Below are 26,613 nucleotides of genomic sequence, written 5' to 3'. Positions count from 1 at the left end.
TCCTGCTTCTCTCCAGCTCCTTGGCTTGGTGAGTGTGTGTTAGGCCTTCCTTGGGGTAGCTGGCCAGGCAGGGCTTGCCCTCTCTGGGGGCTCCAGGATGGAGGAGGGGGGGCCTGGCCCCACAGGCTTTCCTCTGTGAACTTTCGGGGGGCGGGCAGGGTCTGCTCCCAGCTGCCAGTTGGGCTCCCAGCAGGCCCACCCCCTCGGCCTCACAGCCTGGATCTGCCTCTGCGTCCCTGCCGAGGGCCTGGGTGGGAGGCCAGCTGGTGCCCCGGGAGTGAGTGGCCCCAGCCCTTGGCGCTGGCCCTGCCTCCCCCTGCTCAGGGCCTCTCCCGTGTCTCCCTGTCTGTTCTCTCTTCCAGAGCAAAGCCACTAGCCTCCCCTCCAGCACCAGGCTGTGTCAGGGAGACTGCTGCCACCTGAGCCCCCCTGCCCCCTGAGCCCCCCTGCCCCCACCCACGGACCTAACAATAAACCCGACTCTACCTCCACCTGCTGCGAGTCTCTGGGTGGGGGCCGGTGGGGGGGGCAGTGGGGTGCACTGTGGCCCCCCTTCTCTCCTACCCTCTTTGAGCCTCATGAGCCCTAGTCTGTGGGGGTCCCCTCCATGGCACAGACTTCTTTGCCAGAAGGGCTTGCTCTGCCCCCAGCCTCATTTTTTTTTTTCTTTTCTTGTCTCACTGTCCCCAGCCTATGGAGCTCCCCGGTCAGGGATCAGAGCCGAACTGCAGCCACATAGGCCATGGGTGCAGCAACTCTGGATCCTTAACCCACTGTGCTGGGCCAAGGACCGAACAGGCATCCTGCTCCTAAATGCCCCCCAGAAAGGAAGTTCCTGTTGTGCCTCAGGGGTAGTGAGCCTGACTAGTATCCATGAGCCTGACTAGTATCCATGAGGACACGGGTTCGATCCCTGGCCTCGCTCAGTGGGTTAAGGATCCAGCATTGCCCTGAGCTGTGGTGCATGTCACAGACGCGGCTCAGATCCCGAGTTGCTGTGGCTGGGGTGTAGTCTAGAGGCTGTAGCTCCAATTCGATCCCTAGCCTGGGAGCTTCCATATGCCGCAAGTGTGGCCCTAAAAATTAAAAACCAAAAGACCGCGTCCCAGCGCTCCCAGGATGCCACCAATCCTGTTGCACTGTAGGGGGACCTTCTCCCAGCCTCATTTTGAAGATGGGGTGCTGAGGCCCAGGGAGGGGCAGAGTTCACTGCAGGGGCCGGGCTCTTGCTCTTCCTCTGCCAAGGGCTGAGCTCAGAGCATCCTTGGCCCACGTCCTGTTCAGAGGGCAGCTCAGGTCCTGTGTGTGCCGGGCTGGGGGGGCCTGCTCGAGCAGAGGGTCCAGGGAGGATCACCGACTCGTCGATGTGCATCCGGTCCCCCACATCCGGGGTTCCTGCTCCTGCCCCATGGGGCGCAGCCACGAGGAAGAAGAAAGGCGGTGCAGGGACCCCTCTGGCACCTGCAGGACTGGGGGCGGCCCCTACCACGAATGAGACCCAGGGGAGATGGACAAGGGGAGGCCCTTCCTGACTGTCCCTAGAGCAGCCTGGGGGGCTGGGCTGGCCAGGCCTGGGTGTGGGTGGGTGGGGGCCCACGGTGGATGGATTTGGGTGTTGCTGGATCGGGGGTGGGGGGGGCAGCCCAAGGAGATGCCCCTGATGTCCCCCCTCTGGGCAACTTGGAAAGTCCCTTGCCTCCTTCCTCGGGCCCATCCTGATGTCTGGTCTGTCACTCCCCTCAGCTCTGGAGTTGTGGCTCTGGCCCAGGGTCCCCCCACCAGGAGCCTCAGCAGGAGCCCCCCAGCCTCCCTGGGGCTGGTGAGAGTGGGGCCCCTGGAGAAGGTACATCCAGTGTCGCCTATTTCGGCTGAAGTCAGGAAGCCAGAGAACCCCCCCTCCCTACATCGTCCCTTCGGCCACTGGGGGGCCGTCTGGTCTTGGGAGGTGCCCCTGGGGCTGGCGCACGAGGCTGCCAGGTGGGCCTGCGCCCCGCTCACCCCACCTGTCCCTGCCCCGTCCCTAGCCCTGTGCTCAGGCCAGGTCTTCACTGCCTGGTCTGGGGTGCTCAGCAGCCCGGAATACCCGCAGCCGTACCCCAAACTCTCCAGCTGCACCTACAGCATCCGCCTGGAGGAGGGGTTCAGCGTAAGCCTGGACTTCGTGGAATCTTTCGACGTGGAGTCGCACCCCGAGACCCAGTGCCCCTATGACTCCCTCGAGGTCCGGCTCCCGGGGCGGGGCTGGGCAGGGGCGGCGGCTCAGCCGGCTCAGCAGGTCCCGAGGTGTCGACTCTGTGCTTTCAGATCCAGACAGACAAAGAGAAATACGGCCCATTCTGTGGGAAGACGCTGCCCCCCAGGATTGAAACCAAGAGCAGCACCGTGACTGTCACCTTTGTCACTGATCAGTCGGGGGAGCACACGGGCTGGAGGATCCGCTACAGCAGCACAGGTGAGGGCCAGATTCACCAGGAAGCTCTTGTTGAAGTTTCCAGAAGCCACACAGGAGGGAGAGAACTCTTCCTGGCCAGGGCTGGGAGGTTAGAGGAGGGAAGAGTTTTCCTTAACTCTGTGTCCCTGGCTGGGTCTGAAAGATAAATTGACAGGCGGGTTAACAGGAAAAAAAAATTGTACTTTTTTTTTGTTTGTTTGACTTTTTAGGGCCACACCCACAGCATATGGAAGTTCCCAGGCTAGGGGTCCAATCGGAGCTGTAGCCGCTGACCTCCACCACAGCCACAGCAACACCAGATCTGAGACCCATCTGTGACCCACACCACAGCTCCCTGCAATGCTGATCCTTAACCCACTGAGCAAGGTCAGGGATCAAACCTGTGTCCTCATGGATACCAGTTGGGTTCATTAACCACTGAGCCACGATGGGAACTCCGACCGACCGTGTGTTTATGTCATGTCAGTTTTAAGTGGCACAGAAGCCGTCATAAGGAAAGGAAGCCGCAGAGAGAAACAGCTCGACCTGTGTGCTTTGGGGCTGGGCTTGCTGAGGAGCCGGGGCAGGGGGTCAGGACGGCCGAGGAATGTGAGCGGAGCGGGGGGAAGGAGCCAGGGAAACTCAGCAAGGCCTGTTTGTTAGGATTCTTCTGGGCATCCCTTTGTCTTTGGTGATAAGCCTCCCTCTGGGGACATGGAAGACACCAGTGCAGGGATGAAGGGGGCAGGGGGCATTGGAGTGACCGTCCTGCTTCTGCCAGTTCCTTAAACTCTCTCAGCTTAAAATATTCAACAGGCCAAGGTGGCTTTTTTTTTTCCTTTTTCCTTTTTTTTAAATTAAAAAAAAATAATTGTAGTTGATTTATAATGTTCTGTCAATTTCTGCTGTAAAAGGTGCCATACTTTGAGATAGTGTGTCCTGAACTCTTATCAGAAAAAAAACCAGGTTTGTGTTCTTGTTTTTTTCCACGCTTCACCCATGGCATATGGAGGTTCCCAGGCTAGGGGTCAAATCAGAGCTACAGCTGCTGGACTACACCACAGCCACAGCAATGCGGGATCCGAGCCCGTCTGCAGCCTACAGCACTGCTTGCAGCAACACCAGATCCTTAACCCACTGCGTGAGGCCAGGGATTGAACCTGCACCCTCAAGGATACTAGTCAGGTTCTTAACCCACGAGCCACAACGGGAACCCCCAGATCAGGTTTGAGTGGGGTGGCCTGTTGTTGCTGCTCGGCCTCTGTCCACCGATGGCAAAGAGAAATGTGGAGACACTTTTGGGTGAGGAAGAAAAAGCTTTATTGCTTTGCCACACAGAAGAGGCCACAGCAGGCTGATGCCATAAAGACTATTCCCTCTTTCTGGAGAGAATAGGAAATGGCTTTACAGTTGGGAGCGCACACTAGCGTCGCAGATAAGGATCAGGGTAGAGGCAAGCTTGTAACTTCAAAGTTGATGTTTAGTGGCCCCAGGCACTGGTTCTGGTGGTCCTTCTTTCTGGAATGAAGAATGCTTCGTATCTTTCCTTTGTTGGGGTTTTAGTTCTCCAGATATTGTTAACGTATAGGTCCAGGAACCAGGACCCTGCCCCAAGGCTGCACGGTTCTCTCCGGACTGCCCCTCCCTGGTCTCTGCATCCCTCCCTTCCCTGATTAGCCACTGTCTGATCCTGCCCTTTGCAACTCAGGGAAGGTCATGGAGGCTAAAGGAGGCCTATTTCCTAAACATGAGAACGGGGGGGACGCGAAGGCTCTTGTGCCCAGGAGCCCCAGTCCTGTCCAGGGTTTCATGGCGAGGCAGCGGTGCCCTATGGCAAATGCCATCCATCCGTGCATGCACCCCCTCCCTCACCCTCCAACCAACCACCCCTCCTTCTCTCTCCCTCCCCTCCATCCATCCATCCACCCACCCCTCCTTCCATCTGTAAAGGAGGAAAAAATAAGTTTCCCTCTGCCCTCCCAAATTCTTGGCTGCGAACAAGACAGATTTACCAGAAAAACAAACAGAAATTTATGAACACGTCTGTCTCATGTGGACATGGGGGTAACCCAAGGGGAAATGACGATGTCTCAGGGGTGGCTTGGATCCCAGTCCTTGATGCCATCTTTAGCTAAAGACCAAAGAGAGAACGGGGACAGGTGTGGGGGGTGGCCGGGAAAGTGCGGTGAACAAGAGTCAGGTTTGTTGTGCGGATTGAAGACCCCGCCTTCTCCTTGTAGGGGTTTCTTCTGATGTAGTCACCCTTCTCCTGGTACGGAGCTGGAGACGCTCTTAACAAACGGAGATTTCCTTTGTAAATGTAAATTACCCTTAGGGTAATTTTTACACTGTTTTCAGAGTTTCTCTGGCGTCTGCTCTTTCACAAAATAGCTCAAAATACAGTTGGCCTCCCACTTCCGCGGATACAGACAACTGACACTCTGCGGTTTTATATAAAGGACTTGAGCATCTGCAGATTCGGGCATTCATGGGGCACCTGGAACCAGTCCCCCGCAGATACTGAGGGGCAAGTATCATCCTTATGCCAAAGAGGCATATTTTGGAGTGGAGTGCCATATCCTGCCGCCCTCCCCTCCCACCCTTCCATCCTTCCATCCTACGGATGTACCCCAGGCTCTGTGTGGCAAATACTTCATGCCTCTGCCCTCAGTCTGGCTACAGCAAAGTGACCACAGCCCTGTGACAAGCACAGCCAAGCAGGCATGTGAGAGTCCAGAGTCCAGAGTCCAGAGAGGGGACCGGCCCAGGCAGGGGCTACAAGCTAAGGAACATATCCTGGGACGGGAAATGCTAGAGACTGGATTTGAAGGATGAGTAGGTATTGGAGGAAGGTGGAAGGGTGTCCTAAGCGCAAGGGAAGGGCATGTGCCAAAGCCCAGAGGCTCCACCTTTCTGGGCGTGGGGCTGTTGAGGCTGTGATGCGCTGGCTCCGGACCTGGAGGCCTGGACGGGGCATCTGAGCTGGGGCTTTCCTCGCTGCCCTTCTGGGCTGCCTCCGCCTCTTCCTCACGACGGACCCTCAAACCCTGGCAAGTAGCCCTCAGCCTAGGGCTCTCCACTGGTGCTGCCTCCTTACTCACAAGCTCCATACCCCACCTTCCCGGCACCGACCTCTGGCCGTGTCTGTCCCTCTCCGCACTCTCAGCCAACGGGTCTCTCAGGTCGTCTTTGGAAGGACAGAGTCACTGAGCTGGGGAGGCAGTAACTAGAGACAGCAGAACAGCCAAGGCCCCGAGCCGGGCTCAGAGCCAGAGCCGGGTCAGCTGCCCAGCTTGTGTCCTTCCTGGGCACGTGACATCGAACCTCTTACATCACTTTTCTGAGACTTAAGGTCCCAGCCATCCCATGAACAGCTTAGGAAGGTGGGTCCTCGGGGCTTCACGCAGGAAAAGCCGGAGCACGGCTTGTGCGTGGAGGAGGCACTGGGAGTACTTTCAAGAGTGAGGAAATCGGAGCAGTTCCCGTCATGGCGCAGCAGGAACGAACCCTGCTGGCATCCATGAGGACACAGGTTCAGTCCCTGGCCTCGATCAGTGGGTTAAGGATCCGGTGTTGCCGGGAGCTGTGGTGTAGGTTGTGGATGCAACTCAGATCTGCGTTGCTGTGGCTGTGGTGGAGGCCGGCAGCTACAGCTCTGATTCGACTCCTAGCCTGGGAACTGCCATGTACCCCGGGTGTGGCCCTAAAAAGACCAAAAAATAAAATAAAAATGAGGAAGCTGGATTAGAGAAGATTAAGTCAGGAGTGCGGGGTCAGAGGGTGAGGCCAGCACCTTGGGAGCATTTCATTTGCCTCCTGTTCATTTTGAAAGGCTTCCGTATTCCTGGGGCCCAAGTAAGAAAACTGCTAAAACTGAAGTGCTCCTTTCCGTGTGAGCCAGAGGGAGGAGGCAGGCTTGCCAGGCTGGTGTGTGGGAAGGGCCTGGGGACAGAGCCTGGAGATGTGTGTGAAGGAAGCAGGGCCTGGCGGGGGCCCCCTGGGGTGTCCCTGGAGATGGGTTCCTTGTGGGGAGACGTTGAGGCTGCTGGGGGCAGGCAGTCAGCCCAGGACACACAGATCCTGTGGAGGAAGCAATTTTTTGTCTTTTTAGGGACTCAGCATATGACCTGTGTGTGCTGAGCGGTGGCCTTGGGGGATGGATGACCTCAGGGTGACAACAGGCCAGGACTTGGGGGCCAAAGTGGAAGTCAGTCCTGAGCCCCGTGCTCACCAGGGAGGAGGCTCAAGGCTTCCCGAGTGCCCGTCTGGACTGGATCTCCGATGGCTGAGGGTTAGCCCCAAACCCCTCTAAGAAAGTGCCTTTTAGGAGTTCCTGTTGTGGCTCAGTGGGTTAAGAACCTGCCATAGTGTCGGTGAGGATGTGGGTTTGATCCCTGGCCTCAATCTGTGGGTTAGGGATCTGGCTTTGGTGCAAGTTGTGGTGTAGGATTTACCCCTAACCAGGGTGCTTCCATATGCTGCAGGAAAAAAAAAGAGAGAGAGAGAGAAGAAAACGAGTGCCTTTTAGGAGTTCCCACTATGGCTTAGCAGGTTAAGGATCTGGCATTGTCTCTGTGGTGGTGTGGGTTTGACCCCTGGACCGGCAGCAGTGGGTTAAGGACCTGGCATTGCGCAAGCTGGTGGCCTAGGTGGCAGCTGTGGGGGGTACAGCCAGAAAAAACAAAATGCCTTTTAGCAAAGCACTTTCCTCTGTGTTCACATTCTGTCCTCACACCAGCCCTTGAAGGTGAGCAAGCAACCTCCTCACTCTCGGATTCCCCACTCGGAAACAGGCTTTCCTTGGCTGAAACCCTCGTCCCCCCCAGGCTACACTCCCCCAGTTTACAGCACTGTGAGTGAGGCTCCTGGCATGGTGCACACGCCCCCTCGGCTGTGGCCGTGCTCTCTTACCGAGTACCTGGCTTTCTTTCCATCACTTTGACCGAGGCCCAGGCCAGGCAACAAGTCCTAATTTGCGCAATAACGAACCGAGAGTTTAATCTTGCCTTTACTTTTAAATCTTAAGAACTCTACCCCACTTGTGACAAGCTCTCTTTACATGTTGTTGTTGTTTCATTTCTAAATCAAGAACTTCTAATCACTAAATTCAGACTTGCCTACTATTAGGACTACAGCCCAACCCACATGCCTGGTTTCCTCCTGCAGCTCAGCCTTGCCCTGATCCAGTGGCGCCACCTAATGGCCATATCTCCCCTGTGCAAACCAAGTACATCCTCAAAGACAGATTCTTCGTCTTTTGTGAGACCGGCTATGAACTCCTGCAAGTGAGTTAACAAAGAACTGTCTAAGTGCACCATGATCACGACAGGTTTTAAATGAATACATATTTTTATCAGCAAATATGTGAAAGGAAAATGGGAAGGTAGCAGTTGTCAGCATGTTTTTGCCTACGTTAAAACAATAGAATTCAAAGAAATGATGCCTTCGCTAAGAGATGGCTGTAGAGAATTTTTTGTCTTTTTAGGACCACACCTGTGGCATACAGAAGTTCCCAGGCCAGGGGTTGAATTGCAGCTGTAACTGCCTGTATACACCACAGCTCGTGGCAATACCAGATCCTTAACCCACTGAGCAGGCCATGGATCAAACCTGCGTCGTCATGGATCCCAGTCGGGTTTGTTACCGCTGAGCCACAATGACAACCACATATAGAGAATTTTTTATTCTTAGGAATTCTACTTTTTAAATTTTTTTTTTTTTTTTGTCTTTTTAGGGCTGCACCTGCGGCATATGGATGATGGTTCCCAAGCTAGGGGTCCAGTTGGAACTGCAGCCGGCCTACATCACAGCCATAGCAACGTGGGATCCAAGCCGAGTCTGTGACCTACACCACAGCTCACAGCATTGCCGGATCCCTAAGCCACTGAGCAAGGCCAGGGATTGATCCTGAGTCCTCATGGATGATAGTCAGGTTGGTTAACCGCTGAGCGATGATGGGAACTCCAGGAATTCTGCCTTATTATTTTTTTTTTTTTTGGCTGCACTTGCAGCGTGTGGAAGTTTCTGAGCCAGGGATCGAACCTGAGCCACAGGAGTCACACCGGATCTTTAACCTGCTAGACTACCAAGGAACTCCAGTAATTCCGCTTTTTGAAAAAATCTTTTTTGGGGGAAAGCTGGTGATTTAAGATGAGTATCAGCTCTTCTCTGGTCACGCATTACAGCAGCCCTTGGGAAAGTGGGTGAAACGAGTTTGGCATCCGTGTTTCCTGTGCTCTGTGAGAGCACCTTGCATTAAATCAAACTCCTCCTCCTGGTCGATTGACCTTTTCATAAAACAACTCCTGGGCCCACAAAATAAATAAATAAATAAATAGCCCTTGGAAATAATATATTCTGCAAAGTTATAAATAGTGACCACTGTTAAGGGAGAGGGAGGATAATTTCAAAAAACGCTTAGTGTGTTGCTTTAGGGGCACAGGTAAGAGATTAACGTGTCCTCTTTATGTTCTTCAAAATTGTCACTGAATCCCAGTGGTAAAAAGTAATAACACTGAAATGACAGCTAGCTATGCAATCCAGTCCTGCGGAGGGGGCAAGACAAAAAAGTGAGACGCTTTTGTCACCTTGCAGACTTCTGGGTGGCTCTTTCCACGGTCCTTGGACTGCAAACCCATTCAGTCTCTTTTATTTTTCTTCTTAGGGCCACACCCGCAGCATATGGAGGTTCCCAGGCTAGGGGTCGAATCGGAGCTGTAGCCACTGGCCTGCGTCACAGCCACAGCAAGGCCAGATCCAAGCCATGTCAATGACTTACACCACAGCTCCCGGCAATGCCGGATCCTTAACCCACCGAACGAGACCAGAGATCGAGCCCATAACCTCATGGTTCCTAGTTGGATTCGTTTCCACTGCAACATGATGGAAACTCCAGAAGTATTTTGAATGATGTTCCACTAGCTAATAACCACAGACTCGAAAAAATCTAGAAACATTCACTCCATGTCTGAGCAGGCTGGCCGTCCCCAAACTGTTTACCATAAGTCTATGGGACTTTATATAAAGAAAAGATGGTGGAATAGCAGCAGGAATCTGATTGTGTTCTTGAAGTGGAAAGCAGAAAATATAAATTGCTGCAGAGGTCAACATTTGATTCCTAAGATGTCAATACATTTTATTTTTTTTATTTTTTTGCTTTTTAAAAAATCATTTATATATATTTTTTTCTACTGTATAGCATGGTGACCCAGTTAAACTTACATGTATACATTCTTTTTTCTCACATCACATGTTCCATCGTAAGTGACTAGACAGAGTTCCTGGTGCTACCCAGCAGGTGTCAATACATTTTTAAAAATGAGATATACACATAGGTGACATAGCCAACAAGTAAACATGTGTCAGGGCAGCTGGGCTGTGTGTTCAGCCACATGTGTGCATTAACTCCTTGGAAGCCTCTCCTAAAACACTAAAAGAGGAACTACTGTGGCAGCAGAGCCTTGGGGAGTGGGTTCATGATGTAAACAGTTAACAGTATTTCCTCAATTCCTCTTTAGGGTGATTTGCCCCTGAAATCATTCACTACAGTGTGTCAGAAAGATGGATCTTGGGACCAGCCCGTGCCAGAGTGCAGCAGTGAGTACCCGTGACTACAGTGCCCACAGCCGCGTCTGTTCCTACTGCTTCTATTGCTACTCCTGGTCTTTTAAATTTATTTTTTAGATTTAATTAATTAATTATTTTCTTTTTAAGGCTGCAGCTGCGACACACGGAAGTTCCCTGGCTAGGGGTCAAATCAGAGCTGCAACTGCTGCCCTAGCAGCACAGCCACAGCAATGCCAGATCCAAGCCACATCTGAGATCTACACCAGAGCTTGCGGCAATACCGGATCCTTAACCCACTGAGCGAGGCCAGGGATCGAACCAGCAACCTCATGGTTCCTAGTTGGATTCGCTTCCAATGCGCCACGACGGGAACTCCAAAAAGTATGGTGTTTACATCTATTTTTCTAAGGATAAAATGCAGAAGATGGGAAATAGAGAAAGTTACATTGTAACACTCATAATCCCACTGTATGAGAGTATGAGCACGGTCGTCACGGTCGTGCTTGTGTTGTTTGGTGTCTACCCCTCCTAGTACCTGCCTCACACATAGAAGCAGGCTTAGGCTGTTTGTAGGATGGGGTGATTGTGGTATGTACACGTGTGCCCACGTATACAGATACACACGTTCATTAAGCCGGGATGATGATGCTTATTATCATTCTGTGAACCATGACTCAAAAGCTTTTATTTTTAAAATTGTGAGGTACGGAGTTCCTATCATGGCACAGTGGAAACAAATCCGACTAGGAACCATGAGGTTGTGGGTTCGATCCCTGGCCTTGCTTAGTGGGTTAAGGATCGGGCATTGCTGTGGCTGTGGTGTAGGTCAAAGTCGCGCCTCCGATCCCGAGTTGCTGTGGCTGTGGTATAAGCCGGTGGCTACAGCTCCGATTAGACCCCTAGCCTGGGAACCTCCACATGCCTCGGGCCCTTAAATGGCAAAAACCAAAACCAAAACCAAACAAAAAAAAGAGATATATGTTAACTGGAAAAACCATATAAATTTCCAAAAATATATAGTGAAAGCCTCAATCTCTAAGACACTGGGGTCCATTCCTTCACGTTATCTCCTATGCTATTTATACTAACATTTCACTATTTTGTACTTTTTAACCAAAATGGGACACTGAATCTGATTGCAGTGTACTTTTCCCCTTCATATTGTTGGGGCATCTTTCCACATCAGCACTAACAGAGCGGTTCATCCTTTTTAATGAGTGCATAGTATTCCACCAGAAGACCTATGCTTTTATTGCGTGTAATTTCTACTTTCCAGTTTACTAATATATACACTGCTGTAGTTAACACTGTACATATTTTCCCACATATTTTGTGCAAGGGTTTCTACAAAACTCCTAGGGGAATTTTCATTTCCTAAGAGATGACCAATTCTTTCACTTTAAAAAACAGGAGTTCCTATTGTGACTCACTGGGTTAAGAATCTGACTAGAACTCATGAGGATGTGGGTTAGGATCCCTGGCCTCACTCAGTGGGTTAAGGATCCGGCGTTGCCATGAGCTGTGGTGTAGATCTGCTGTTGCTGTGAATGCTGGCAGCTGTAGCTCTGATTCAACCCCCAGCCCAGGAACTTCAATATGCCACAGGTATAGCCATAAAAAGAAGAAAAAATGAAAATATAAAAAATGCAATTGATTAAGGATTTGGTGTTGCTACAGCAGCGGCTCAGATTCCATTCCTTGGCCTGGGGAAATTCCACCCGCCATGTGTGCCTCCGGAGGTGGTGGTGGTGGTGGGGGCAGGGGGGTGGACCAGACTCCCAGGTCTTCTAATGCATTTAATTCATTTCTTAAAATTTGGGGCTGAGCTCACAGTATACCTAAGTTCCTGGGGCAGGGATCAAACCTGCACCAAAGCAGTGAACTGAGCCACAGGAGTGCAATGCTGGATATGTACAGGCATGTGTAAGCTGTGTTTTCTTTCGTCTTGTTGATGTGTTTTGCTGAACGAGTGGGCAGTCGGCAAACGACAGCCACGGTTTACATGGGAGAGTGCTGAAGACGTCCAAGTGGTTTCAAGTGCCCTGCCTTTAGGGAAGGAACGTGCCACTCCTTGCCTAGAGCCTTCACTGCAGTCGTGCCATGTACTTAGGAAGAGTTATGAGATGCTCTGAAGTCACACTAAGGTGGGTTAAGGATCCGGCGTGGCTCGGATCTGGTGTTGCCGTGGCTGTGGTGTAGATGAGCAGCTGTAGCTCGATTTGACCCCTAGCCTGGGAGCCTCCATGTGCCGTGAGTGTGGCCCTAAAAAAGAAAGAATAGTCACACTACGGCGATTCTCTCCATTTTCAGAGATGAAATGAATGACATCCGCATGACAGAGAAAAATGGACATGACTTCAAGTTAAAAAAACCTCAGCACCGTGGAGCACAACCACCCATCTCCAGACTTTTTTTTTCTCTCCTGGCCAGGCCTGAGGGCCACGGATCAACCCCCTGGCACTGGAGTAACCAGAGCCACAAGGGGACTCCACTCTCCTCCTTTGTAATGTTAGTCTTCAAAGTACTGCCTTTTCCCTCTTCCATATTCTTAGTTGTTGACTGTGGCCCCCCTGACGATCTCCAGAATGGCCAAGTGGAGTACATCACAGCCCCTGAAGTGACCACATACAAAGCTGAGATCAGATACCGCTGCAATGCGTTCTACACAATGAGAATAGACCATGGTAAGCAAACTGCTCAAAGCTGGGAGTGGGTGATGTTCAGAACCTAAGCCCTCATGATCTGAAAATAACCTCAGCCAACATTTTTGGCTAAGACTAGACAAAAGATTAAAAGGCACTTCTCCCACCCACCAAATGAAACATGATAGCTGAAGTGACTTTAATGTCAATTTGCAAAAACCTGAAAACAGATCTTATCTAGTAAATGACTACTACAAACACACAATATATTCCAAATGGTTTAATTTAACAAGTCAAAACCTTATCATTAAGCACTTGAGATCTTGATACATATTCAAGTTACACATCTAAAAGGTTTCCACTTTGCAAGCAAACATGGTAATGCAGAGACCTCCTACTTAGGAAATCATGTAAAATGGTTATTCAGACACCTCTATTTCCCACGGATGCTCAAGAATCAACATTTTTCAAGGGGGTTTTCAAGCAGATGACAACCACCTCTCACATGCAGTTAAACATCTTTGCATTTTCAATGATTTGCAGGTAAATATGTGTGTGAGGCTGATGGATTCTGGATGAGGTCCAAAGGAGACAAATCACTCCCCGTCTGTGAGCCTGGTAATGGACACATTTATACAAGGCGTTGGTAACTGACGGAGAGGAGGACTGGGTGGGAGACAGTAAGTAGATAGAGGCTTAGCTGTGTAGGCAGAAACCTAACACTGGCACCTGGCTCTTAGACCAACTTCTTATTTCCAAATAACATGTTCTCATTATCCCCTTTCCATATGGAGAGGCTGTGAGGTGCTGACTACATCAGTCATGAGATTACTTTTGACCCTACAACTAGGCAAGCATAAAAAATTAAATGATTTTTAAAATTATCTTGAACCATTTATATGCTTATAAACATGAGTTCTTCTGTTACTTTTCTCTATAAAAATGCTATTAAAACCCAAAGCTAATAACTTCATTATTTCCCTAAGCAACTGTTTTCAATGACTTCTAGTTTTTAAACATTAATGCAATTTGCCTTTAATAGTACTTAAAAAAATGTTTACCAGAACTGGCTGTTAAAATATAGTTAGTGATTAAAAATCAGAAAGGTAGTAATATATTCACTACCCCTGTGTTACTTGGCTTAGTTTTTTTTTTTTTTTTAAACTCTATCTTAGCTTATCATGTCTAAGTTTTATTCTGCCACAACAGGAAACATATTTGCTACATTAATGAGTATACTTAGCAACATATATAGTAAATTCTAGTGTTTGGAACAATCAACTGGACAGAAAATAATTTCTGAACCTGAAGGTTCCTGGCTACAACTGCAACACTGTAATTTTTAAAACATTTAAATGTTCAAAGGTGAAAGTAATATTGCAAATCTTCTGACAATGACCTTAGTTTCTGCCCTCCCAGAACTATATATATGGTAAATACCCCCAATTTTACAAGCAGGAAAAAGCAGCAATGAAAAAGTCATTTCCTTTTACTTCCTATGCACATCAGCTCAGACAGTTTCTGTTTGCCCTATTAAAATAATTTCCCCAATTGTGAGACCAAATTATTTTAGCAAAACAAATTAGTTTATAAAAGTTAATTTTCACACACCTCATTTTCTGAGGAGCTAAGAAATAGCAAATGTTTTTATAGGGTCTTTAAACAGTTTTAAGCAGCCTCACTTGCCTGTATGTATAGGTGGACGACTCATGTGATACAATTTTTAGCTGACAGTAAATACACACAACCCCAAAGTGGTAGTAACTGGAGAAAAAGGCTCTATACATCTATAAAGGCTCTATACATCTGCTTCTTCCCCCAGTTTGTGGACTATCAACCCGTACTACAGAAGGTCGTATATACGGAGGACAAAAAGCAAAGCTTGGGGATTTTCCCTGGCAAGTCCTGCTATTTGGTGAAACTATGGCAGCAGGTGCACTTGTATCTGACCACTGGATCCTAACAGCTGCTCATGCTGTATATAAACAAAAAGAAGATGCCTCCTCCCTAGACATTAGGATGGGTGTCCTGAAGAGACTGTCACCTCATTATACACAGGCCTGGGCCGAGGCCATTTTTATACATGAAGGTTATACTCACAATGCTGGGTATGATAACGACATAGCACTGATTAAATTGAAGGACAAAGTTGTAATCAATAGCAACGTCATGCCTATCTGTTTGCCAAGAAAAGAAGCCGAATCCTTCATGAGGACAAATGACATTGGGACTGCATCTGGATGGGGATTAACCCAAAGGGGTTTTCTTGCCAGAAGTCTAATGTCTGCTGACCTGCCCATTGTTGACCACCAGAAATGTGTTGCTGCCTTTGAAAAGAAGTCCGATCCAGGGGTGCGGGTAACTGATAACATGCTCTGTGCTGGTTTAGAAAGTGGGGGCAAGGACAGCTGTAAAGGCGACAGTGGGGGAGCATTAGTGTTTCTAGATGATGAGACACAGAAGTGGTTTGTGGGAGGAATAGTGTCCTGGAGTTCCACTAATTGTGGGGAAGCAGGTCAATATGGGGTCTACACAAAAGTCATTAACTATATTCCTTGGATCAACAACATAATTAATAATTTTTAAGTCCAATCAACAAATGATCCCTTGTTTTAAAAAATCATCTTTAAAGACCTTAGCAGCAAACTGACCTGAAAAACATTAACATGACAGCTGCCATTCCACTCCAAAACCAAACCAAAGTATAGGCGAGACTGCCTTTCAGGTACTTCTCCAACTTGCTGGGTTTTCACCGCTTATTCTTTAAGGGGACCTAAACCAGTGAGGTGATATTCACCTTTACCAATCCAATAGCAGCTCATTGGTTAAATGTGTATTTACTTACAAAGTCCAGTGTCTTTTTGTCCTTGTGCCTTTCTGTAAACTGCCTGTTCATATTAACTATTATTCTGTTTTTTGGATTTAGTGACCTCTGAGAGGTTACATATCACAGCAGTACTGGTTCAGGAACTACCCTGAATCATGGTTTTTTGGGGTTAGGTAAATTGGATACTTTAGCCTAGGCTGGGTATGGACTGATTTCTACATTAAAATCAATACTGTAATTTTTCACGTATCAAACTAGCAGACAAAAAAGAACATGAACAGCTTCTATTTCACACTGTCGAAGACAACATGAATTTTCTCTGAAGTACAACCTGGCAATATATTTCAGAAGTCTTAAAAGCATTCATCATCTTTGAACTGGTAATTCCAATGCTAAGTTTTAAATTTAGTGAGGATGTTCCTAGCACTTGGAAATAACCTAATGTACAAATTCAGGCGACAATTCAATCAAATGTGGCATTTCCATAAGATGAAATACAACATGAAAAGTATTAGAAATCTGTAGTGTTTTTTTTTCCTTCTTACCATGAGCTAAATTAAATAGCTGGGCGCACTTAATAGATCACAGAGCATACAACAGCAGAGTATAGAACTCACGTATACAATCAAAAGACTTACCTAGTATTCAACAAAAAATTATTCTAATTATCACATACATCTTCTGAATTCTAAGTAGTACTTAACATCTTTTTTCCTAAGAATATTTAAGCTCTGATTTAACCTTAAAAATCTCTCATTCTAGTTGTCCACTCCTCTCTCAAAAGTTTTAATGGCTAACATTTAACAAAGTTTTTCATTCTAGCCAGATTAACCATTATATGTAAAAATTTTGAGTTCTAACTTCCTGTGCATATTAATTGCATTTTTTTTTTTTTTTTTGCCGCATCCATGGCACGTGGAGGTTCCTGGGGCCAGAGGCTGAAACCGTGCCACAGCCACAGCAGTGACTATGCCAGATCCTCAACCAGCTGTGCCACCAGGGAATTGCTAAAGTGCAATTTTTTCAGACTCATTTTTAAAAGGTAATTTTCCAGCATCTTGTCACATAAAAAAAAGAAATTGCGTTTTTCCAGTAAGACTCCAGACACTAAACTGTGGTAGCAACAAAAATTTTTATTCAACTGGTTCAAAAAATTTTTTTTAGAATGAATGCATTTAGATGACCAAGTAGACTTTAAAAACAAATCTTTGCCAAATAGTTTACTTCTAAACTTCAATTTTTTTGGGGGGGGAGGGGGATTAAATACCCATAGCCATGTAGTACCATAAACATGTTAATAGAAGGCTACTCAACACTGAAAGCCTTCCCAAGACTGTTAACTAGATTTATACAAGTGTAAATAAAGGATTAAAACCATGCCATTGACAAAGTTAACTTACCCCTGGGCTCCTTGAAGGCGTGTCAGTTTAGTCTTTGGAGGTCCCCGAATACCATTTAAGTGTTACCATGTTACTGCTGCTGAGTAATAGTGCAAGTGCTAAAATGCAAAATTCAGATGGTACAGGGTTTGGAAATCATGCAATTTAGATGCAGAAAAAAATAAAACAACGTAAGATCCTGTTACAGAGGAAACTGACTAAACAATGTGGCGACCACAAGTTTAAAGGACAAGTTCATTTATAAAAATTTAAAGCACGTAACTTGTAGAACAAAAAACCTATTTATCATAATCTAATTAGACAAGGGCATTAGGTAAACTATCAACACAAAAACTGTTCAACATTCTTCCATTAGAAAATGAGCTCAACTCTCACAGTAGTTACATAAAAAGTACAATAGAGAATTAATATATTATTGCTTTTACATACTTAACAATGCATCGTGAGAGTCTAATCTGAGTTTTGTAAGCGATTTTATTCAACATTACTCTATTTCCCCACCTTTGGAAGACAAAACCCATTCCATTGAACACTTCCACAGACAACCCACCCTGCTCGTTCTTAAAGCTACCAGGCTTCTTAATGGATTTCAGGCACAAGATAATTTGTGGTTTCTTCTACTTTATCCCTATTGCAATTAATTCCACTTTTCAAATCCCCAACTACAAAGGCTGTGATATTCCCTTCACTGCAATTGATAGGCTTTGCTACAAAGCATTTAGAAATAATTAGCATTGTTTTGCCCACTCCTCCATATAAGAATATTTTTAGAAGGCATGATTTCCCAATGGAGATTTATACAGGCCATGTAAATAGAACATCACCCAAATGCACAGAGGCACTAAGAAAAAGCTGGAGGGTACTGCTTACCATTTTAGGTGCGGTCACCCAGACTTATTAAAAACTAGATTTAAAAATAAAAAACAAAAACAAAAACTTTTCACTTTGGACAATGCAAGAACAAATAGCAATTAAGTCTGGGTATCAGGTGTCAATGCATGACAGGTGATGAATCCATTTGACTTGAGACAATATTTCAAATAAGTTTATTTGAAGCAAAATAAACTACTGCCAAGAAACTTTATGAAAGTTCCATCTCAAAAGGGTCAAAAAAGGGGAATTAACTGCTATGAATTCTTTGCATTCAGGGCTGCAAAACAAAGACACATATTATTTAAATCAGTTTTATTTAAGAATTTCCAACAGTGACAACTCTTATAAAAAGCATCCAAGCACAGGACACAGAACTGCAGCAAACAGCATTCTTATGAGTAGCTAACAGACATTAGAACTTCCACCCTTCTGTGAGACACCCCGAGCTCACTGGTGAACTCTGCTTCCAAGTACTCCTGCAAAGCACACCACAAGCTCAGTCCATGTTGTCAACCCATCAGCTTCAGTTCACGTGACCACACTTACAGATCAGTAACAGAAGAGAACACACACCATACAGCATTCACAGCAGTTGACAAAGGGGCAGGGAAATACAAGTATCGTTTCACTTAACACATTCAGCTAACGTGGGTTATCTAAGAACAAAACTCACTTAAAAGTCTTCCAACAGACGTGGATGTCCTTTGAATGTAAAAAACATTCGTACATTATTTGCTATCATTGCTCTCTGCACACTCTCTCACCAAAGCCACAGGATTGAGAGACACATCTCGCCAAGTTAAAAAATATCCATTATGCACCACCAAGTCTCTGCACGCGCTCTCTCCTTTTCTCGCTCATACTAGCCTTTCATGCCTCGGCACCACCATCAATCCCACACAAGGTTTCAAAAGTTCAAACAGCCTTCTGGTTCCATTATCACAGCCTTGCGTTCATAGCGTTGATACGACTCCATGAAATAAAGAGTAGCGGATAAAAATGGGACACCCACCGTCAAAGACGCAGCCTGTGCAGCGTGATGACGAATTCTTGAATGAGAAAGCATGTAGACAGAAGTATTCCTATGGCAGAGTATTTACAGCACTACTTTCAATGAAGTGCTTCTTCCATAAACATTTGAAATGAGATGAACTGCAGAGATTAAATGAAGGCTTCATATTGTACTTTTGTATATGAAGGGAGACAAGTGTTAAAAAAACAAAAACGAAAACGAAAGAACACTGTGACACCATGATCTCCAAAAAGGAGATTTTCCTAAGGGAAAAATCCATATGGTGGGGTTCAAATTAAAACAAGGAGAAAAGAATGTAGTTCTAATCAATGGTTTCCATTTTGAACATGCAAAGAATTCACTTGACAAGTCCAGGGATAAAATATTACAGGAGAAACCTTTTGATATCAATTGTAGTGTGTTGGTTTACCAATCAGGCAAACAGCAGTTCACTTTCAAACACTCAATATTTCAACCCTTTATGTAACAAAACTTATAAAATTCCTTTAGCTCTTCCTTTTTCTAAAGAAAAATGTCAAAAATACTGCTGAATATACTCCACACCGAACAAACCAATTTTGAAAATTCTTAGTACATATGTATTTTACAATATACTTACCATGAGTTTAGAAAAATTTTAATTCCCACCAGTCTATACCAACCAACCATAACCCAACGTCTACATTCCCCAGCCTGAAGATTTGGAATCCATGCTTGAGCCAAAGCCTCCATTAAAACCACTGCCTGACCCTGCATTTGATGCTGATCCCCAACCAATTGCTGCCCCTGAATTAGAACCACTATACGAGTTATTTCCAGAACCAAAGGCCTGGTTTGGCTCTCTTTGCATGTTGCCTTGGCTTTGGTTATTACCCGATGGGCCTGACTGGTTCTGCTGACTGGCTAACATGCCCATCATACCCCAGCTGCTCTGCAGAGCCGCCTGGGCTGCAGCCATCATCGCTGGATTGATGCTGAAAGCACCAAAGTTCATCCCTCCACCCATGTTACTACCTTGATTGTTCCCCAAACCAGCTCCACCCCCTCTACTGTTACCAAAGCCACCCTGATTCCCAAAGCCACCTGGATTACCACCAAATCTTCCACTTCTTTCTAACTGTCTATTGCTATTGTGTTTAGGTTCAGCATTGGATATATGTACGCTGATTCCTTTAATGATCAAGTCCTCTCCACAAAGAGACTGGGCGACCTATAAGAAATAAGGGATGTAAATAAAGATTAAACCATTGACTCATACATCAAAATAGTGATAAAACTTAGATTTCAGGCCACTATCTACAAGCCTCTATCTAGAGGAAAAATAAGCAATGAACACATTTCATTTAAACCCATAAAATAGCCTTTCACTTTAGTAACAGAAACAGGGATTTTAGTTCATTTTCAAAGGATATTTAACACTTCCACTTAAATGTTGCATACTAAAAAAATAACCTAAGGAGTTTACCACAAATATCTAGGCCCCGATACATAACAGCTTACAAGGTCAGAGAGCTTAGCTGATATGGAAGGGCAAAAAGTTCAACAGAAATTACCTAATTAGCTGAGACAAAATTAGGAAGAGAAAAATACCTGATCATCTGCAAATGTAACAAAGGCAAAAGCCCTGAATGGTTTGGGAATGAAGACATCTACCACTTCTCCGTACTGGCAAAAGAACTGCTGCAGCTCATCAGCAGTCATGTCCTCTGTACAGCGCCCAACAAACACCTTTCTGCTTCTCAAAGGCTCATCTGGGCTTTGCTGGTCAAAGTGGAAGGAAGAAAAACCATCACAAACATTTTATGAGCAACAAAAAATCATGTTAGAGAATGTTACAAAACCTATTGCTTTTATATTAGATGAGTCATTAAAAAGTAGATACAGTCTTTTTTTTTTTGCGTTAGCACTTTTAAGACTTCAGTGGAGAATAAAATTTAAACCTTGAAGTTGATGCAAGTTTTTTTTCTTTTTTTGTCATTTGTCCTTTTTAGGGCCGCACCAGAGGCGTATGGAGGTTCCCAGGCTAGGGGTCTAATCAGAGCTGTTGTTGCCTGCCCACGCCAGAGCCACAGCAAAGCAGGATAGGAGCCGTGTCTGCAACCTACACCACAGCTCACCGCAACACCGAATCCTTAACCCACTGAGCGAGGCCAGGGATCAAACCAGCAACCTCATGGTTCCTAGCTGGATTCATTTCCACTGCACCACGACGGGAACTCCGATGCAGTATATTTGGATTAAGGAAAGTCAATGACTGAGAATGTCTTGCCAAAGATGATAATGTTCCAAATAAGCCAGTCTTGCTTGCTTGGACAGGTTAGTCTTTGACAACAAGATTAATGTATTCTAATTGTCTTCTTTTTGTTTTGTTTTTTCTTTTTGCCTTTTTTAGGGCTGCTCCCATGGTATATGGAGATTCCCAGGCTAGGGGTCTAATCGGAGCTGTAGCCACCGGCCTACACCAGAGCCACAGCACGCGGAATCCTTAACCCACTGAGCAAGGCCAGGGATCGAACCTGCAACCTCATGGTTCCTAGTCAGATTCGTTAACCACTGCGTCACGATGGGAACTCCTAATTGTCTTCATTAAAAAAAAACTTTTTAAAATTATAGTTGATTTACAATGTTGTCAATTTCTGTTGTATAGAAAACCAGTTATATATATATATATATATATATATATATATATCCTTCTGTACACATCATCCTCCATCATCTAATGGTCTTCATGTTTTACTGTGTTAAGGATGTAAGAAATTGCTAACCCATTAAAATGTAACAAGAGAGGCTTTCCCTTCTCAGCTCAGGTGCTAACGAATCCAACTAGTAACCATGAGGTTGTGAGTTCGATCCCTGGCCTCTCTCAGCGGGTTAAGGATCTGGCATTGCTGTGAGCTGTGGTGTAGATTGTAGGCCAGTAGCTGTAGCTCTGATTTGACCTCTAGCCTGGGAACTTCATGTGCCTTGGGTGCTGCCCTAAAAAAAGCAAAAAAAAAAAAAAGGAAGAATAAGCAAGGTTTTTGTTTAGAGGGGTAATAAACTAAGTACTGCAAACAAACATATAAAATATTCAGCATGCATTAAGGTCCAAAGCAAAAGATTTTAAGGACACACTCTGCTACTATACTTTCCTACTGTAATGGTTTATTTTACAGTGTCTTCTAAGGAAGTCTGTCAGAAAAAAAAAGGCCAAAGCAGAGAGAAAAAGAGGAAAGTACCTTAGAATTTGGAAGTTTACAGTCACACCATCGTCCATCTATCATATGTCGCTGTGACATTACTTTAACCTGGGTTTCATATTCCGTAAAACGAACAAAGCCAAATCCTTTTGAATGACCAGTTTTAATATCTTTCTTGACCTAGAAAAATCATTTAAATTTACTAAAACCACACATACACATATAACCAAACTAGAATACATGCATAAAAATACTGTAACTTCATCACTCCTTATATATACATACAACAAATATTAATAATATCCTAGTGAACATGAAAAAGAGCAGTGTCACTAAAACAGTAAGAATCCTGGGTGCTCATTTACTGAAAATGAAAAACTCTTAAATGAAACCAAAGTTTACCTGAACCATAAGAACCTCTCCAAAGGTGCTAAAATATTCTTTTAGATCCTGTTCAGTCGTCTTCCATGGGAGACCCAACACTATTAAATCAGATGTTTTCTGGACTGCTCTTTTCACTTTCACTGCTGATGAGGCATCTGTTTCATCCATTTTTCTTTTGTTATCTAAACAAAACCAGCAGAAACCTTTTAGAACTTTCATTTAACCCTTCTTAAAACACATTACTTCCTTCACCTAGAGAACGAGAAGCAAAAACATTCTAGAGCACAAGACACTGGAAACTTTAGGCTGTGATGTTTGCTCTGCAAGACACAATAAGGGATTGAGTAAGTGGCTGAGATGCTCTTCTGGAACAAGTCCAGGGATTCCTTCCTCTGCTTTTATAATAGATTAAGACTATGACTGTATGTTCTCCCCTCTCAAAAGGTGTGTCAAAAGTTACTTCACTTTAGTTCTCTTGTGGTGCAATGGGTTTAGGATCTGGCTTTGCTACTCTAGCGGCTTGGGTAGCTGCTGTGGCATGAGTGAGTCTGATATCTGGCCGAGGACCTTTCGTGCGCCTTGGGCACAGCCTCCCAGCCACCCCCACCAACCAGTTACTTCACTTGACTTTAAATAATACATTAAGGGGAGTTCCTGCTTTAAATAATACATTAAGGGGCTCAGTGGGTTATGAACCTGACTGGTATTCCTGAGGATGCGTGTTCAATCCCGGCATTGCCCTGAGCTGTGGTGTAGGTGGCAGACACAGCTTGGACCCCGCGTTGCTGTGGCTATGGTGTTGGCTGGCAGCTGCAGTTCCGATTGAACCCCTACCCTGGGAACTTCCATACACTGCAGGTGTAGCCCTAAAAAGCAAAAACCAACAAAACCCCCCAAAAAACATTAAGGAAGGGAAAAAACAGGTGAATAACAGTGTATCTATTAAATATATTTGCTTAATTATTTTAATACCTATAACTTGAAGTCTATCTACCAAAAAAATTAGCAACTTTTATCTCTAGCTTGCGGATTTAAGGGTGATTTCAATTTTCCTTGTTTTTTTTTTTTTTCTTTTGGTCTTTTTCTGGAGCTGCACCCACGGCATATGGAGGGTCCAGGCGAGGGGTCTAATAGGAGCTGTAGCAGACAACCTACACCACAGCCACGGCAACTCAGGATCCGAGGCATGTCTTCGACCTACACCATAGCTCACTGGCAATGCCAGATCCTTAACCCACTGAGCAAGGCCAGGGATCTGTTCCTAGCCCAATTTGTTAACCAGGGAGCCATGACGGGAACTCCGAATTTTCCTTGTTTTGCTTCTAAACTTTCAACAATGAATTTGTGTTAATTTTGTAATAAAAAGAAAAACCTTAGGTTATTTTAAAAGGCCAAAATTTGGAAAGGAAGAGAGGAACTAGATGACATTTAGACAAAAAGACACTTTTGTAGCAGTATTAAGTTCACAGCAAAATTAAGGAAGGTATAGACTTCCCACATACCCCTGGTACACAACGCATAGCCCACTCCATTATCAGTATTTCCCACCAGGGTGGTTGGTACATTTGTTACGGCTAGTGAATCTACACTGACACATCACTGTCTAAATTTTAAACTTAGGTGAATATTAATCTACAGCCAACAGATCAAGAAATTACATTCTACCCCCCGCTGAAGCTGGTGCTATTAAAATTTTTCTTAATATATAAAAAATTTCAGAGTTCCCGTTGTGGTGCAGCAGAAATGCATCCATCTAGGAACCATGAGATTTTGGGTTCAATCCCTGGCCTTGCTAAGTGGACTAAGAATCCGGCATTGCCATGAGCTGTGGTGTAGGTTGCAGACAAGGCCCGGATCCCGAGTTGCTGTGGCTCTGGCATAGGCCAACAGCTGTAGCTTGGGTTGGACCCCTAGCCTGGGAACCTCCACATGCTGCCGGTATGGCCCTAAAAAGACAAAACGCACACACAAAAAAACTTCTTGGAGTTCCCGTCACGGCTCAGTGGAAACAAAAATCTGACTAGGATCCATGAGGATGCAGATTCGACCCCTGGCCTCAGTCAGTGGGTTTAGGATCTGGCGTTTGCACTGAGCTGTGGTGCAGGTCACAGATCTAGCATTGCTGTGGCTGTGGTGTAGGCTGGTGGCCACAGCTCTGAATCAAACCCTAGCCTGGGAACCTCCATATGCCTTGGGTGCAGTCCAAAAAGACAAAAAGACAAAAAAATTTAAAAAAAATTTGACTCCGTCTTAATTTCTAACCAAATAAGAGGACTTTGTTGCAATACTAAGATATAATAAAACACACATATATATCAACTAGCACATTCCTACTGCTAAAATGTACTTATTTTCATGCCACACTTCTAAATCTAAATCATCATATATCTTCATGCTGCTGCTGCTTTTTTTTGGCCGTGCCTGGAGCATGTGGAAATTCCCGGGCCAGGGATTGAACCTGCGCCACAGCAGTGGCCCAAGCCGCTTCAGTGACAAGGCAAGATCCTTAACCTGAACGTCACTGATAAGAGACAGTGAGAATAAGATGAGAACCAAAGACAGCACTAACTCAAAATCTGGGCTACTTCAATTGATACTCGTTTAAGGGGAAAAAAAATGATTAGCTGAATGAATGATGTAAGCCTGCAAGGACAAAAACGAAACCAAAGTCTGGGGGCACTTCAGAAGAATCTATTTACAACAACAGACTGATAACAACTGCAAAGCAAGTCTTAATAATTCCTTAAATTTGGCAACAGGCAACCTCAGTTCAAATAGTTTAAACCTGTACTTCAGAATCACTGCAAAACCAAACGGCAACAAACCTTTGGGATAGTTGACAACATATACCAGATTGCCCCAGCCAGCATCAGGGGCATGCAGAATTCCTTCTACCAGGCGGACACCTCTCATACACTGGGACACTGGATTCCTGTAGCGCAGCCCACACGCCCCTGGAAACTGGGCTGTAACCGTGGACAGCAACACTGTCCCATCGTCTTCTGATGGTATTTCAATGGGCTCGTCATTCTCATCTTCGGTTACCCGAATATATTCAGACATCTTTTCTTGTTTTTCTTAAAAGGAAAAGAGAAAGACGAATGACCAACACGTGTGTCACGGTAACTGTCTCTTTCCATCAGCTGATTAATACCCCTGCCAGGTCATTGTTCTACGACTTGCAGAAAAACTCTCGGTGCTGGGCTTCTTACACCTGTTCGTTATCCCCCAAAATGGGGAGGTGAAAACAAGGGGGTGAAATGCCTTGCTAGTTCCATCACTGAGGATTCGACAAGTGCCTACTATGCATCGGGGGTTACAACTATTAACTCTGAAGCTACAGTCCCAGGTGGCAGGCTGGGTGCAAAGGGGAGAGAGGAAGCAAGAGAAAAACAGCAAACAAGTAATTACCTAATTACAATCGGGATATATGCTACCCGATAGAAAGAACGAACCTCGGGGGCTGGGGTGAGACTGGGCAGGGACACGCGTTGTCAAAGTAGAGTCTCCTGAGAAAGCGATGCAGGAGCCGAAACTTGAGGACTGAACAGGAGCGGCGAGCCAGGGGCAGAGAGCAGGAGAAAAGTTCCTCCCTGTCAAATGTGCGAACTTCCGACGGCTCTCCCAACTTGAGCCCTAAGGACGGCGGCGACAGGTCCTCGGCGACACGGGCCGCCACCTCCCAGAAGCCCGTGCGTGACGGCTGAGGGAGGAGTTTTTAAGCGTGGCCCGGGGTGGGACCGCCGGAGCATCAGGCCTAGACGTTGTCCTCCCGAGTGCAAAGCACGAAGGCACAAAGCGGGGCCCGGGCCGGGAAGCCAGGCCAAACCTCTGCCTCCGGCGGCTCGGCTCTGCGGGCTCAGCGTCCCTGCTTCGGCGCCGGCTGCCACCCTGCGCCAGACCCCTAACGTCGCTCCCGCGCGAGTCCGCTCCGCCAGGATGAGGCGGGCCCGGCCCCACGGCTCCCTTCCCGGGACGGGGGCCGAAGCCGCCGCGTCCGCTTAGGCTGACCCACTATAGGGCGGAGGCACACAGGGCGTCCTAGTGAGAAGCGTCCGCCACTCACCTGCTAGGCCGCTGCTAGGAAGCCCGACAGGGAAACCGAAACAGCGAGGAATCCAAGAGCAGCCCAGCGACCACTTCGCTCCCACAAAATGGCGCTAGGGCCGCCTCCCCCCGCCTCTGGCCGTCGTCCCCTCCCACCGGCTCCCCGTCGAGAGGGGGGGATCGCCGCACAGAGCCACACAGCCCTCTCCCCAGAGAGTCAGGAACCCATCTGCGCGGTCTGAGCATACGAGA

The 26,613-nt window shown here is 46.4% G+C and overlaps 2 protein-coding genes across 15 annotated transcripts in view; one reads left to right on the top strand and one right to left on the bottom strand.

Annotated features, from left to right (window-relative positions):
- MASP2 (MBL associated serine protease 2) overlaps window positions 1–16,843 on the top strand; it is a 19,476-nt gene extending 2,633 nt beyond the window's left edge. Inside the window, exons 1-8 of one of the 7 annotated variants that reach the window (XM_047791760.1) lie at window positions 1,090–1,977; window positions 2,074–2,221; window positions 2,305–2,452; window positions 7,598–7,716; window positions 9,949–10,027; window positions 12,550–12,681; window positions 13,183–13,257; window positions 14,462–16,843. In XM_047791760.1, coding sequence (XP_047647716.1) covers window positions 1,508–1,977; window positions 2,074–2,221; window positions 2,305–2,452; window positions 7,598–7,716; window positions 9,949–10,027; window positions 12,550–12,681; window positions 13,183–13,257; window positions 14,462–15,225 — 1,935 coding nt within the window. In that variant the 5' untranslated portion in view covers window positions 1,090–1,507 and the 3' untranslated portion in view covers window positions 15,226–16,843. Of the gene's footprint in view, window positions 1–362; window positions 490–1,089; window positions 1,978–2,024; window positions 2,222–2,304; window positions 2,453–7,597; window positions 7,717–9,948; window positions 10,028–11,646; window positions 12,142–12,307; window positions 12,682–13,182; window positions 13,290–14,461 lie in introns of those variants that run through there. The other 6 variants (XM_047791759.1, XM_047791761.1, XM_047791764.1 and 3 more) reach the window with 6 other exon arrangements.
- On the bottom strand, window positions 12,905–26,613 carry TARDBP (TAR DNA binding protein). 8 transcript variants are annotated; one of them, XR_007136463.1, is made up of 9 exons: window positions 26,381–26,613; window positions 25,140–25,391; window positions 22,333–22,496; window positions 21,970–22,110; window positions 20,342–20,512; window positions 18,752–19,961; window positions 17,737–18,016; window positions 16,867–16,964; window positions 12,905–13,254 (listed from the first exon to the last, which is right to left on the bottom strand). XR_007136463.1 is itself a non-coding variant. In XM_047791767.1 (6 exons), exons 2-6 carry the CDS (start codon window positions 25,375–25,377, stop codon window positions 19,431–19,433), a joined length of 1,245 nt encoding a protein of 414 aa, XP_047647723.1. In that variant the 5' UTR covers window positions 25,378–25,391; window positions 26,381–26,613; the 3' UTR covers window positions 18,037–19,430. The 8 variants fall into 8 exon arrangements, 1 of the variants encoding a protein (XP_047647723.1); XR_007136461.1 differs by having other exon boundaries at window positions 12,905–13,305; window positions 16,867–18,016; XR_007136459.1 differs by having other exon boundaries at window positions 16,867–18,016.

Source organism: Phacochoerus africanus, chromosome 8 (genome assembly GCF_016906955.1).
Source record: "Phacochoerus africanus isolate WHEZ1 chromosome 8, ROS_Pafr_v1, whole genome shotgun sequence".
NCBI classification, from domain to species: Eukaryota; Metazoa; Chordata; class Mammalia; order Artiodactyla; family Suidae; genus Phacochoerus; species Phacochoerus africanus.
Note: the sequence above shows the minus strand (reverse complement) of the source record. Positions and strands in the feature narration are given on the sequence as shown.